Source organism: Gadus morhua, chromosome 3 (genome assembly GCF_902167405.1).
Source record: "Gadus morhua chromosome 3, gadMor3.0, whole genome shotgun sequence".
NCBI lineage: Eukaryota > Metazoa > Chordata > Actinopteri > Gadiformes > Gadidae > Gadus > Gadus morhua.
Genome location: NC_044050.1, coordinates 19,627,607 through 19,642,606, shown reverse-complemented (window position 1 = coordinate 19,642,606; position 15,000 = coordinate 19,627,607). Strand labels below are relative to the sequence as shown.

Sequence of the window (15,000 nt, the reverse complement as noted above, 5' to 3'; positions counted from 1 at the left end):
GCAATACAACGACACAAATATAAACAATCATTTATAGTGAACGGGCGACTCGACATTGTGAGGTGTGATAGTAACGCCGTTTTGTGTTCATAACGTCCTACTGACTCTCCTGTGTTCTCCCCCACCGCGTGAACAAGTGGGGTTGTGCAATTCCGTGAATGAATAGAGAGATGAATAAATAAGAAGCTAAGCCCATGGATCAATGGGGCTGGTGGATGCGTGGAGAGCCACACTTAACTCCGTTCAAAAAGAGCAGCTATAGAACTCGTTATTAAATAACTCTCATTAGCATTGTTATAAAGGATGAATTATGTATGAGGAATCTATGCTAATGAGCAAGTGAGAGCGGAGAACGTGAGGCAAACACGTGGAACGAAGGCAGCGTCGGTACAAAAACATTAACAGGAAGTGAGAGCAATTGCGTGAATGGAGGAACACTGTTCAAGGTAGGATCTGCCTTATAAATATGGGGTTTTCGGGGGGGGGGGGGGGACGTGGATGTATTTTCCCTGCGTATTGATGAAGAAGAAGTGTCCATGTCCCCCTTGTTCTTTTGCTTTTGCATCCGGTTGGGGTGGTGGAATGAGGGGCTGGAGGTGGTGGTGGTGGTGGTGGTGGTGGTGGTGGTGGTGGTGGTGGTGGAATGAAGGGCTGGATGGGGGTGGTGGTGGTGGGTTGCGGTGGGGGGCTGTAGTGCTTAACCGCCATAGCAAACCGGGCCCACCTGGAAGCCGAACTTCTGGTTCCCGTTCCCAAAGTCGGACACGGCCACGTCCAAGATGGGGAGGGTCTCGGACATGGGGGAGTCCAACACCAACACAGTCCTCTCCTGGCCCGACCGGGTCTACAGAGCACAGAACACAGGACAGATGGTAGTCTAGTGGTACAGGGGTCTGATAGACCGGGTCTACAGAACACAGAACACAGGACACAGAACACAGAACACAGAACACAGGACACAGAACACAGGACACAGAACACAGAACACAGGACACAGGACACAGAACACAGAACACAGGACACAGAACACAGAACACAGGACACAGGACACAGAACACAGAACACAGGACACAGAACACAGAACACAGGACACAGGACACAGAACACAGGACACAGGACACAGGACACAGGACACAGGACACAGGACACAGAACACAGAACACAGGACACAGGACACAGGACACAGGACACAGGACACAGAACACAGGACACAGAACACAGAACACAGGACACAGAAAACAGAACACAGAACACAGGACACCGGACACAGGACACAGAACACAGGACACCGGACACAGGGTAGTCTAGTGGTATGGCTGTCTGACTCCCAGCCCGAAAGAGGTTCTGGGCGGAACCCAAACAAGGAGTCCCTTCTTCAGCCTTTGATCAATGATCCCGCTCCCTAGTCAAACAAACAGCCCGGAGCACTATTTCGAATGCTTCTGTACGTGTCTTGTGTTGTGTAGGAATGTATTATTAGGGTATTTTGTTCCACGTCTCTGTACCATGGCGAAACGTGCACCGCATTGTCATAACATTTCCATCGATCTAAAATGTCCAACCACCGTCCAGCCCGTGGATACAACGCATAAAAATAAATCACTTTGGAAAAAAGGGTTGCACTAAATAACTAAATAGCAGGTAAAAAAAACACAGAAACACCCTCCCACAAAAACAAAAAGAAACCCTATCATCCCGCTTCCCACGTCGTGGCGATCGTCGCGCCCCGTGGTCCACGTGTCGCCGCCACCCACCTGGCAGCCGTCGTACGTGGCGTCGATGTAGTGCGCGTTCTCGTGCGTCAGCTCCTCGCCGTTGGAGCCGCGGAAGCGCAGGGCGCGGCGGTGGCCCACGCCGGCCGTGTCCAGCCAGCCGGCCGAGTTGAGGCAGTGGTAGGTGAAGCTCTGCTTGGCCGTGGCGCTCAGCAGCTTCAGGAAGGTCAGCTGCACCACGTGCACCGGGAGCCCGTCGGAGCTGGAGTAGGAGAACTGGTGGAGGGAGAGGGGTGAGCGGGAGTGAGGGGAGGGGGGGAGGGGGGGCAGGGAGAGAGGGGGAGAGAGAGAGGGGGAAGGAGAGAGAGAGAGAGGGGTGAGCGGGAGTGAGGGGGGGCAGGGAGAGAGGGGGAGAGAGAGAGAGGGAAGGAGAGAGAGGGGGAGAGAGAGAGGGGGAGAGAGAGAGGGGGAAGGAGAGAGAGAGAGAGGGGTGAGCGGGAGTGAGGGGGGGCAGGGAGAGAGGGGGAGAGAGAGAGAGGGAAGGAGAGAGAGGGGGAGAGAGAGAGGGGGAGAGAGAGAGGGGGAAGGAGAGAGAGGGGGAGAGAGAGAGAGGGAGTGAGGAGGGGGGGGAGAGAGAGTGAGGGAGGGGGGGGAGGTTTAGAGGGAGAGAGGGAGGCAGGGAGAGGGGGAAGGAGAGCGAGGGGGAGAGAGAGAGAGGGTGGGTTAGGTGGGGGAGAGAGAAAGAGGGAGGGGGGAGTGAGGGAGGGAGGGAGGGGGAGGGAGAGAGAGAGGGGGTGAGAGGGATGGAGAGAAGGGGAGAGGGGAAAAAGAGAGAGCGAGAGCAACAGAGAGTGCAAGAGGGGGAGAGAGAGAATGAAAACGAACGAGAGCAAGGGAGAAAGAGAGAGAGAGACATTTTTGGATCATTTATCTTTCAGGATTTTCTGCATTTTTGTGTTTCGGCAATGTAAATGTAGGCTGTCCATGCCAACAAAGCCCTTTAAAGATTTGATTCAAGAGAGAGAACAGAGTGATGTAGGGAATAACAGATACCGGACCATTCCGAGTTAGTTCGTCATTACCCCAATGTCTGCAGTCTACCTGTTGGCAGTAGATAGGAACACAGTCCAGCCCTAGGGTGGCTAGGGTGATTGCCCCTAACCCCAAAGGGTGTGGGTTCAAATCGAAATGTCCATAGCGTACCTGGAGGAAAGCTTGAGCAAGAAGCCGAACTCCCTCCCTGCTTAAGAGCTCAATAGTGAAAAGGATTTCTCTCTGTAAGCTGCTTGGAGAAAAGCGTCTGCTATAGCGATATAAAGGAAGACAGTGGAGGACTTTACCTGTTTTCCCTTGCGGAAGGTGCTGTACCAGCTCCCAGGCTTCTCTCCCTTCCAGCCTGCCAGCCTCACCTGTCAGAATAAAACAGTAGAAAGAAAACACAGCAGGCAATGAGAAGCTAATGACTTGAGCTATGAGATACCAATTAAATTGTTCATAACTAATTTACAATTGTGTAATAGAGCCAATGCAAAAAAAGATTCCATCAACTCTATTTCCATAGTAATGTTTTTAATTAGCTCTTGTGAGTGACTATTCGTCGGTGTCCATATTTTTGTATGTGTCTCTATGTGTCTAAGTGCGTGTATGCATGTGAGTGAGTCTGTATCTCTGTCGATGTGTGTGTGTGTCTATCGGTTTATATGCATGCATGTGTGCTTGTCTATATAATTGTGCGTGTTTGTCATTATCTGTGTGTGTGCGTGTGTGTGTGTGTGTGTGTGTGTGTGTGTGTGTGTGTGTGTGTGTGTGTGTGTGTGTGTGTGTGTGTGTGTGTGTGTGTGCGTGCGTGCGTGTGCGTGCGTGCGTGTGCGTGTGTGTGTGTGTGTGTGTGTGTGTGTAAACCCACCGATTGGAACTTCTTGTCAGGGTGCAAGCAAGTCTCTCCTTGTGCGGTGAAATTACAAAACACCTTGAAGGAGTCTCTATGGCAACCCTGGTTAGGATCTATCCAATACTCACCTGTAGAGGGAGAGGGGGGAGAGAGAGAGAGAGAGAGAGAGAGAGAGAGAGAGAGAGAGAGAGAGAGAGAGAGAGAGAGAGAGAGAGAGAGAGAGAGAGAGAGAGAGAGAAAGAGGGGGAGAGAGAGAGGGGGAGAAAGAGAGAGAGAGAGAGCGAGAGAGAAAGAGGGGGAGATAGAGAGAGAGGGAAGAGAGAGAGAGGGGAGTGGGAGATGGAGAGTGGGGATTTACAATACATCATTTTCAACAGAGGCAAAGGATGTAGCCTGCAGTGGCAGAAAGGGAAGCAAGAAGTTACAAACACAAGGGAGAAGCTGCAAGAAAATACATAGCCTGTCAGAGCGAAAGCGTGAGAGAGAGAGAGAGAGTTAGAGCAAGAGAGACAGGGAGAGAGAGACACACACACACACACACACACACACACACACACACACACACACACACACACACACACACACACACACACACACACACACACACACACACACACACACACACACACACACACACACACACACAGAAAGAGGATGTAGTGAAGCTGTGAGAGAGCGTGGTGATTTTAGGGCCCGAGGCTGAATGAAACATCACGTCACGGGCTGCCCGTCTCCTCGCCACTCCTCATCCGGCGAAAACCATTTCCACAGAAGCCCCTGACCTGCTTCCTATGTGCTGCCCGGCGCCCTCTACTGCTACCACTATTGCTGCTGCTATCTGCTCCCTGGCAGCCCGCTAAAGGAGCCCGCGGGGGGGTTCACCTATTAATAAGGCCCTCTGATGTCCAGGCACAGGGAGCCCAACCTGGGGCGCAAATCCACGCTATTGGAGAGAGCTGGCCCCCCTCTCGCCCCCTCCCCTTCCCCCTTCTACCCCTCCCCCTCCTCCTCCCCGTCCTCCTCCTCCCCCTCCTCGTCCCCCTCCTCCACCTCCTCCTCCTCCTCCTTTTCTTCCTCCCCCTCCTTCTCCTCCTCCTCCACCTCCTCCTCCTCCCCCTCCTTCTCTTCCTCCTCCACCTCCTCCTCCTCCCCCTCCTTCTCCTCCCCCTCCTCCACCTCCTCCTCCCCCTCCTTTTCTTCCTCCCCCTCCTTCTCTTCCTCCTCCACCTCCTCCTCCTCCCCCACCTTCTCTTCCTCCTCCTCCTCCTCCTCCCCAGATTTGAAACTCACATGGGTTGCCAGGTTGAGTACACTGAACAAAAGACGAACCCTGTGCAACATTATATTTCGAGACAAGCGCAGTGGTTCTATTTTATTTGACATTGATAAGTGACGACGAGCAGTGTTGCCAAATTTTCCAGCTAATCTGGCATCCCTGGCTGCAGTGCACTGTAGCCAGGGTTGCCAGATTCGGCGGGGAAATCTGGCATCCTCCTTCTCCTTCTCTTATAGTGTAAGCCGATCGGCTAATGTATACCTTTCACTTTATATTAATTAAATTATAAACCAGCTCAGGAAATCCTTCAGACCTCTGAGCTGTCTCCATGTTTCAAATGCATCTTCAAGATGTACCCTTGTTTCAACCATGCTCTGGTCATGTATGGAGGTAGATTTGTGTCTTTATTATGCAATCAAAAATAATAGGTTTGAGAGCAAAACTTTCCACACTGCAATCAAAAAATAGGTTTGAGAGCAAAACTTTCCACACTGCAATCAAAAAATAGATTTGAGAGCAAAACTATCGACACTGCAATCAAAAAAATTTTTATTGCAAGACAAATTAATGTGATAAAAAAAATATTAATGGGAATCCAAAGGTTTTGTTTGCAAACCCAAAAGTTTTGTTTGCAAATCCAAAAGTTTTGTTTGCGAATCCAAAAGTTTTGTTTGCGAATCAAAAAGCTTTGTTTGCGAATCCTAAAGTTTTGCTTGCGAATCCAAAAGCTTTGCTAGCTGTTGAGCTGAATCTCGTGGGCGGGACCTACGCCGAAAGATGTAAAACACGTCTCTATTGGCCAGTCTCGATCGGAGTGACAGCTTGGCAACATCCACAGTTGGTAACGAGAGAGGGAGTTCTATTTCATGTAGGCTACGCCGTCTAGGCTTTGCCTTATGGGCTTGTCCCGTGCGCGCGCTTGCGCGCGCACTTGCGCGCCCTGAAAAATCCCGTAGGCCTCCCTGTCAGCCGACAAGGAGACCATGGCAGAGGAGAGCAGGGCGATGTTGTTGACCGCCGCCACGAATTGAGAGGCACAAACGAACACCCTGTCCGTCAGGCCGACAATCTGCTTCTGGAGGCGGTCGGGGGGCAGCGGCTTTTCGGATGTTGCCAAGCTGTCACTCCGATCGAGACTGGCCAATAGAGACGGGTCTTACATCTTTCGGCGTAGGCCCCCGCCCACGAGATTCAGCTCAACAGCAAGCAAAGCTTTTGGATTCGCAAGCAAAACTTTAGGATTCGCAAACAAAGCTTTTTGATTCGCAAACAAATTTTTTGGATTCGCAAACAAAACTTTTGGATTTGCAAACAAAACTTTTGGGTTTGCAAATAAAACTTTTGGATTCCCATTAATATTTTTTTTATCACATTAATTTATCTTGCAATAAAACATTTTTTTGATTGCAGTGTCGATAGTTTTGCTCTCAAATCTATTTTTTTATTGCAGTTTGGAAAGTTTTGCTCTCAAACCTATTATTTTTGATTGCATAATAAAGACACAAATCTACCTCCATAGTCATGGAGCTTTTTCGAAAGAGGACGAGGCTTTTTAGGGTCGGGTCAAATCCAGTACGATCTTAGTTAGTATGGCTGCAGCAGGCTGTGGTTGTGTGTCAGTTTTATTAATATCTGGCAACCTGGGGTTGAAGGAAGGGTTGGGTTTATTTTTAGTTGGATGCCTTCCAAATCTAGTTTACTCTGGCAGGTTCCTACAAATTGCCCACCTCAGCCTTAACTCTTAAACCTTTAATTTCTCCCACTTCATCCCTCGCCTGTTCAGTGTTCATTTAAGAACCTCAGTCCCCATTGGTGCTTGCCTCATGTTTGTTTGTTACTCAGCCGTAAATAAATTGCTATTACCAGACTCGATGGAATTAAATCGTTGTTATTGGATGACAAACATTGAGTTTCTTTACATTTCATGTGAACAAACACCTCAAAGTAAAGAACCCAACTCTCATCTTCCCATCTACAGGGCATTCTGCGGCCGTCTGTGCGTGCCCCCTACCGTCTGTGAGGGCCGGGTTCAGCATGTGGAGCTCCTTGCAGGTGCGGGCGGGGCTGTGGAAGGTCCCCATGGGGTTCCTCAGGCCCTCCACCTCCACCCTCATGGAGGACAGGGAGGCGAAGACCTCGGGCATGCCCTGCTGCTGGCCGGCCACCACAGGCCCCCGGCCCTCCGTCACCGCCTGGTCCCCCTGGAAGCCCTCCTCCTGCTCCTGCCCGCCGTCCGCCTCCCCCAGGGACGCACCGTCCACGAGGCTGGGGGCCCGCCGCCTCCTCCACACCTCGGACAGAGGGGCCATGCCCACCGCAGGTCGGCCCTGGAGGTTAGGGAGGGAGGGGGGAGAGGGGAGGAGCAGAGGGGAGGAGTAGATAGAGAGGGGAGGAGGGGAGGGGAGGAGGAGAGGGGAGGAGGAGATAGAGAGGGGAGGAGGAGAGGGGGAGAGGGGGAGGGGGGAGAAGAGGGGAGGAGGGGAGGGGGAGAGGGAGGAGGAGAGGGGGAGGGGAGGAGGGGGGGGGACAGGAGGAGGAGAGGGGAGGAGGGGAGGGGGAGAGGGGAGGAGGGGAGGGGAGGAGGGGAGGGGGAGAGGGGAGGAGGGGAGGGGAGGAGGAGAGGGGAGGAGGAGATAGAGAGGGGAGGAGGGAGGGGAGAGGGGAAGGGGGGAGAAGAGGGGAGGAGGGAGGGGGAGAGGGAGGAGGAGAGGGGGAGGGGAGGAGGGGGGGGACAGGAGGAGGAGAGGGGAGGAGGGGAGGGGGAGAGGGGAGGAGGAGAGGGGAGATAGAGAGGAGAGGAGAGATGAGGAGAAAGAGAGGAGATGGGAGATGGGAAGTGAGAGTGTGGAGGAGAAAAGGAGAGGGGGAGAGGAGGAGGAGGGTGGAGAGGAGGAGGATAGGGGTTGATGAGGAGAGGGGTGATATAGTGGAGAGGAGATGAGGAGGGGGGAGATAGAGAGGAGAGGAGAGATGAGGAGAAAGAGAGGAGAAGGAAGGGAGAGTAGAAGAGGAGAAGAGGAGAGTCGACCGGGGAAGAGGTGAGAGGAGGAGAGGAGAGAGAGAGGAGGAAGAGGAGTACAGGAAGAATGGGTGGGGAATCGAAAACAGAGCAGTTAAGGACAAGAGGGAAGAGTTGCAGCGCAGGTGAAGCCATAGGAAGGAGGAGTGATGAAAGAGAGCATAACCCAGAACAGACAGGTGGGCGGCGAAGTGAAGGGAGGATACAGATGATGAGGGTGTTGGGTAAAGTGGAGGAGGCAGGTAACAACAAAGGGATGAGAGACACCATATTGGCAAGAGACTTAACTTTAAACATAGTGCAGCTATTTGAAGCCAGTACTCACTGGTTGGCCTGGAGGCCCAGCGGGACCATTGTCCCCTCTGGGCCCGATAGGACCCTAGGCACAAGGAGACACACACACACACACACACACATACGCACCACACACACGCACATGCACATGCACACACAAACACACACATACACACACACAGAAATAAGCACGATGCATGTATTACATGATATTGCCGATGCAGATGTACGAGTGAGCGGAATGATGAGTAGAAAAATGTGCAATACAGTACCGGGTTTCCTTTAGATCCTTTGTCTCCGGTCCCACCCTGCAAACATGTCAGAGAGGAAATGAAAAGCATGAGTCAGGAGACAGGAAACGAGAGAAAGCTTGATAACACCATATCCTCACACCCAGTGATGGCCCAGTGACGGCTGTGAACCAGCGTTGGCTCTGTTTGTTTATTTCTACTCACAGACAGACCCTGGGGGCCGGGGGGCCCGTGGGGGCCGGCACCGCCAACTACACCCTGAAACGAGCAAGGGGAGGAGGAGAAGTGATGAGGATGAGAATAATGGGGGGACCTCCACTAACATACGCCTAAGGAAGAGGGAGGCAGGTCTGTGGAGATGGAGGGTTTCATTAAGGGGCCGACCTCGTCTCCTTTATGTCCCGGCAGGCCCTGGTTCCCTGGCAATCCTCTGTCTCCCTTCTCTCCCACGTCTCCAGGTGGGCCGATTAAACCAATCAGACCTCCGTGACCCTACACACACGCACGCACACACACACACACACACACACACACACACACACACACACACACACACACACACACACACACACACACACACACACACACACACACACACACACACACACACACACACACACACACACACACCAAGCCACAGCCAATGTTAAGGTCATTAGGGAGATGAGTATTATGTGTGTGTGTGTATGACTCTGCAAGGGTATTTTTCTACATGTATAAATGCATGTGCTCACGTGTGCATGTGTGTGTGTGTGTGTTTGTGAGTGTGTGTGTGTCACTCTGTGCACAGGTGTGTTTGTATGGATGTTAATACATGTGCATGAAAGAGAGAGAGAGAGAGAGAGAGAGAGAGAGAGAGAGAGAGAGAGAGAGAGAGAGAGAGAGAGAGAGAGAGAGAGAGAGAGAGAGAGAGAGAGAGAGAGAGAGAGAGAGAGAGAGAGAGAGAGAGAGAGAGAGAGAGAGAGAGAGAGAGAGAGAGAGAGAGACCGATAAGACCCCATGTTTACCTTGTCTCCCTTCCTGCCTGGGTCTCCCTTCAGTCCTGGTAATCCCGGAGGGCCCTGGGAGGAAGGCATCATGACAAGGTCACAACCATGACTCACACATCACCGCTGAATCATCTCCTGAATGATGTTCTAAAGCAGGTGGTGCATAGCATTGATTTAAATGCTGCCAAAACGACATATATATATATATATATATATATATATATATATATATATATATATATATATATATATATATATATATAGATGTATAGTATGGTAAATATGGAATGAAATTTAAATTTAGTACATATCATTTGGAAGGATGTGGGGGCCTTCACACTTTATAAGAATAGTACCAGAAAATAAATAATATAAATACGATGACAGATTTGATGTATGACAACATCAACGTCAGACTGTGTGCGAGTCTATTAAAATGAAAAAAATACAAACGTACCATTGGCCCAGGGGGTCCAGTCTGTCCTGGAGGTCCGTTCAGTCCCTGCTCTCCCTGTTAACCACACAACACACACCAGAACGCTGGTCAGATCAGACCGCTCCAATACCAATGGGTCTCTATCGGCTTATCACTGACCATGATGATGATGATGATGATGATGATGATGATGATGATGATCATCATCATCATCATCACCATCCTCCCATTTCCCCAGCACTTACTGCAGAACCATCCAATTACTAAATGGATCCCTAAATGAATTTTGCATCTGCACTATATGTAGGCAAAGCACTTACTACTGTAATTTAAACCAACAGATAGTTGATTCGAAATTGGCACCAGGCTTTCCTCTTAGACCGTCAATATCTGTGCCCATGAATGTAATGTAATGTATGTATGGGGTGGGAATTATGTGCAACATGTTTTTCATCTTATTATGCATCCTGACTGTTATGCTCTGATAGTTTGTTGTTCTGTCATGAGAACACGGTAGCAAATCCCTGACAACAAGTTGTTATGGTAATAAAGCATTGCATCTTGAATCCTGACGAGGCTGATGATCAGAAGGAACTCACTGCGGGGCCGGGTATCCCTCTTAGTCCCTGGGGGCCAGGTTTCCCAGAGTTCCCCTGTGCTCCGACGGGTCCTGTCTTCCCTACGAAGCCCTCCATCCCGGGTGATCCCTGAGGGACAGAAAAGACGTCAGGTTGTGTAGTTATGTGATTGACATTGACAGTCGGAAATAAATGGCTAGTTATAAATGTTGATCATTTTCAACAGTTTTATTTTAGAGTTGCCAGTGTTTATGTGACAGCTTACCTTTGTTCCTTTCATGCCTGTCTTGCCCTCCTTTCCTGATTTCCCCAAGTGGCCCTAAATATGAGCAACACGCAATTAAAAAGCTGTCAAAACCATTAACATCAAACGTACAATAAAGTGCTCTTTAATACAAACACACACACATGCAAAATATGTACCTAGGACGAAAACACAAACACACACACACACACACGCACGCTTGAACAAACACACATACACTCCTACGCACGCACACACAAAGACACACACACACACACACACACACACACCCACACAAACACCTACGCACAAACACAAAGACACACAAAGGCACACACGCATACACACACAAACGCACACATACATGAATGCACACATATATACACAGAAACACCTATTCACACACACAGACAAACCTACGCAGGCATGCACACACACAAACACACGCACACAAAAACAAACACACACACACACACACACACCTAAACACACGCACACACACACACACACACACACACACACACACACACACACACACACACACACACACACACACACACACACACAGGCACATACCCGTCTTCCAGGCGGTCCCGTCGGCCCAGGCTCTCCGGATGCTCCTGGGGGTCCCTGATACAAAGTAAACGAAGCGGTGAGAAGCACCAGAGTTTATACTCGGTGTGAGTCCCCTCCATGCACAGCGACACTCATCTTTAATCAGCACTGAGATGGAGGCGAGTCATGTTAAGCAGCGTGTGTGTAACGGGATGAAGAGGGCGAGAGCGATGAGGGGGCTTACGGTTTTGCCAGTGTCTCCGATGTCCCCCTTGGTGCCGGGAAGTCCATCCACACCCTGGGAAGCCCAGGAAGGAAGGGACACAGATATGGATTACTCATGGCCTGGTTAAACCACCGGTGTGTTTGACAAGCGAGCGATGGGTGGGTAAGAGATTGATCAGATAGCTCGGGACGGCACCATGAATTGCATATTAAGCCATGTTGGCCTCTGCAAATGAGATAATAGCGAAAAGCAATTGCAATTAATGGATTCAAAAAAGCAAAATAATAAAATAAAATAGATGTAATAAATACGTCAGAATCTAATGATTTCTGATGATTCTGTCAACAAATCAAGGAAGAATCATATTCCTCAAATGAGGCACAATAATAGCAATAACCATTGTTGTCATAAACTTCACAATACCTTTGACTTATAGTATGGACTCATAAGAAATCAACACACACAATAAACCAATCTTACTGTGCGTTCCCATTCCTAAAGCTACTCTACACTCGTAATTTTCTCTCTGTTTTCCATTTAGACATGCAGCACTTTAATGTAGTTGCTCCGATATTGATTGTTTCGTTTGATTGTTCTCTGCCTCAGTATTAAGTCTATTTGGATAATTGGGTTTGCTCAAAGACTAAATGGAAATGAACCTGCCACTACACACAATGAGGGAAATAAACAAGATATTCTTACATTTGGCCCAGCTTCTCCGGGCTGGCCTGAGTCACCAGTTACACCTATAAGACCCTGAGGAGAGAGTGTGAGAGAGAGACAGACATTAAAACAGAGTGAACAAGACAGGTTGAATTTTTAAAGTGAAAGTGTTCGAGGTTAAAGTAAGGCCTTGGTAAAGTCTTGTTATGGTCCAAGCTTCGATTGAAAAGGAATGATTTTCCTTGGAGCGTGACTTGTTTTTGTTATACAGTATGTTTGTACATCGTTTCAAACAATGGTACTGCTTGCTCTTCCAAGATGTGAGCCATTATTTTAATGTATTGTTTCTGAGGAAAATATTAGGATTGTTTGTCGTAGATAAATGCACTGCTTTATATATGGAGCCTACAAAAGGACTTTGTCAATCCTCAATTCACCCCTAGTGCAACTTGTGTGTGTGCAAATTGTGAGCCTAGAAAGTCCCTCTGCACCTTTAGTTAGGATATTGTGAGGACATACTAAACCCTGGTTAGCCCCCTTGCCTCCTTTATTTCTCCATAAAACCTTTACATCTTCTTGATGATCTTATACGTGTCTTGTAAATCACATTCCCTTAATGCTTGTCTAGCGTGAGTCAAACTGCATGGTCTGGTGAAAGAGGTACGCTGAAGCTCAAAATAAAGACGAGACGAATGCATAAAAACGATGTCAGGCGGTTCCTCACAGAGTTGCCCTTGGGCCCGTCCTCCCCGTGCTGGCCCCGGGCCCCTGGGGGCCCCGCTGCTCCTGGGAGGCCTGAGTCTCCCTTCTCCCCCAGGTCGCCCTTCCCCCCCTGGAGGAAGAACACAAAGAAGAGGATGGAAGCGTGCAAGGTGCTGGAGATGAGGAGGAGCACACACACACTTCATAATATCATTTGTGTTCAGGTTAGCTTAATGTCTAACTCATACATCGTCCACATACACACACACACACAGGTGCTGGAGATGCAAAGGAGCACACACACACTTCATAATATAATTTGTGTTCAGGTTAGCTTAATGTCTCACTCATACATCGTCCACATACACACACACACACACACACACACACACACACACACATACAAAAACATACAAACACAAACACAATCTTACCATTGTACCTGCCAGACCAACGGGTCCTGGATCACCAGACTCTCCATCCTCTCCCTAGGAGAGAGAGAGAGAGAGAAAGAGAGAGAGAGAGAGAGAGAGAGAGAGAGAGAGAGAGAGAGAGAGAGGAGAGAGAGAGAGAGAGAGAGAGAGAGAGAGAGAGAGAGAGAGAGAGAGAGAGAGAGAAAGAGAGAGAGAGAGAGAGAGAGAGAGAGAGAGAGAGAGAGAGAGAGAGAGAGAGAGAGAGGGAGAGAGGGAGGGAGGGAGGGAGGGAGGGAGGGAGGGAGAGAGAGACAGAGACAGAGACAGAGACAGAGACAGAGCGAAATAGATACATCAGGCAGAATGCGGAGGTGACATGAGAAAAGCCGAAAGATGGAAATAGTTAAGACTGGAACAGGGTCAGTTGTTGGTCATCATGAAGGCATCATCTCGGTTCCTTACCTTCTCCCCGAGAACCCCTGGCTGCCCGATCATCCCCAGCCTGCCGGCAGGACCCTGAGCCACACAGAGATCAGCATATGAGCACTCTTTAACACAGGCCCCGGTGAGGTGTTGTGGTGGCGTTTTGATCTCTCAGTGTGAATCACTTACTATTCCTCCAACCGGCCCCTGGGGGCCAGTGGGGCCCTGCTGTCCCGGAGGCCCCTGGGAGGTGGGAAGAGATTAACTGAATGTTAGATGGGGGGGGGGAAGTAAATCAACAACAATAACGCAAAATGTGTTGTATTTGGGTCAGACACAGTGCACGCGCCAGTAAACAAGACAGTGAGATAATGTCTGACTCACCATCAGTCCCACATGGCCACTCTCCCCCTTCTCCCCTGGTAGACCTGGCATGCCCTAGTAAACACACACACACACACACACACACACACACACACACACACACACACACACACACACACACACACACACACACACACACACACACACACACACACATACACACACACACACAAACAGGCACAGGCATACACACACATAGGGCACACACACAAAAGTAAGTACACACAAATACACACACACACACACACGGGCACAGGAAAACATACACAGGGAACACACACAAATGAAAGCACACACACCAACACACACGTACACATGGACATACACGCACAACGATGTACAGACACACGCATGCGTGCACGCAAACACACAAACGTGCCAGGCAATCACATGACCTCACACACAGGCACAGACACAGACACACAACACAACACATACACACACATACACACACACACACACACACACACACACACACACACACACACACACACACACACACACACACACACACACACACACACACACACACACACACACCCAAACAGACACGCAGGAGGTATTAATAAAACACAGGGCTCCGTAATGACATCATGTCTCTACATAGTGCTGGATTATAAACAGCTCTGGTGCTCATCCGTGTTACCTGCAATCCTATTGGCCCCCTGGAGCCCTTGAAGCCCCTGAGTCCCTCGTCTCCCTTCTGCCCGTACATCCCCTGTTGGCCCCTGGGACCAAGCTCTCCATCCAGCCCCTGGGAGACACAACAGACCACCTCAGAGGTGAGCTCATGCACAGCCCACTGTACAACGACGCTCCTTCGGTTCATGTCGTGGTAATTGATCTGGCTGAATCTAATGAAGGACGAAGTGTATGGGGGTCCGTAGCAATGAGTGGTATGTGTCTCCACCCCAGGTGAGACAAGGGCCACTCACCGGTGTGCC

At 49.9% G+C, this 15,000-nt stretch overlaps 1 protein-coding gene across 3 annotated transcripts in view; it reads right to left on the bottom strand.

Annotated features, from left to right (window-relative positions):
- Window positions 1-15,000, bottom strand: part of LOC115539872 (collagen alpha-1(XI) chain) — a 43,892-nt gene that overhangs the window by 204 nt on the left and 28,688 nt on the right. For all 3 annotated transcript variants that reach the window (XM_030350727.1, XM_030350725.1, XM_030350726.1), the window contains 23 exons: window positions 14,992-15,000; window positions 14,703-14,810; window positions 14,057-14,110; window positions 13,862-13,915; window positions 13,712-13,765; window positions 13,271-13,324; window positions 12,859-12,966; window positions 12,174-12,227; window positions 11,490-11,543; window positions 11,267-11,320; window positions 10,712-10,765; window positions 10,468-10,575; window positions 9,890-9,943; window positions 9,451-9,504; window positions 8,828-8,935; window positions 8,648-8,701; window positions 8,465-8,500; window positions 8,224-8,277; window positions 6,891-7,206; window positions 3,619-3,731; window positions 3,053-3,121; window positions 1,755-1,988; window positions 1-844 (listed from right to left, as the gene is read on the bottom strand). The exon at window positions 1-844 is cut by the window's left edge and continues 204 nt beyond it; the exon at window positions 14,992-15,000 is cut by the window's right edge and continues 45 nt beyond it. In XM_030350727.1, coding sequence (XP_030206587.1) covers window positions 698-844; window positions 1,755-1,988; window positions 3,053-3,121; window positions 3,619-3,731; window positions 6,891-7,206; window positions 8,224-8,277; window positions 8,465-8,500; window positions 8,648-8,701; window positions 8,828-8,935; window positions 9,451-9,504; window positions 9,890-9,943; window positions 10,468-10,575; window positions 10,712-10,765; window positions 11,267-11,320; window positions 11,490-11,543; window positions 12,174-12,227; window positions 12,859-12,966; window positions 13,271-13,324; window positions 13,712-13,765; window positions 13,862-13,915; window positions 14,057-14,110; window positions 14,703-14,810; window positions 14,992-15,000 — 2,004 coding nt within the window. In that variant the 3' untranslated portion in view covers window positions 1-697. The remainder of the gene's footprint in view (window positions 845-1,754; window positions 1,989-3,052; window positions 3,122-3,618; window positions 3,732-6,890; window positions 7,207-8,223; window positions 8,278-8,464; window positions 8,501-8,647; window positions 8,702-8,827; window positions 8,936-9,450; window positions 9,505-9,889; window positions 9,944-10,467; window positions 10,576-10,711; window positions 10,766-11,266; window positions 11,321-11,489; window positions 11,544-12,173; window positions 12,228-12,858; window positions 12,967-13,270; window positions 13,325-13,711; window positions 13,766-13,861; window positions 13,916-14,056; window positions 14,111-14,702; window positions 14,811-14,991) is intronic.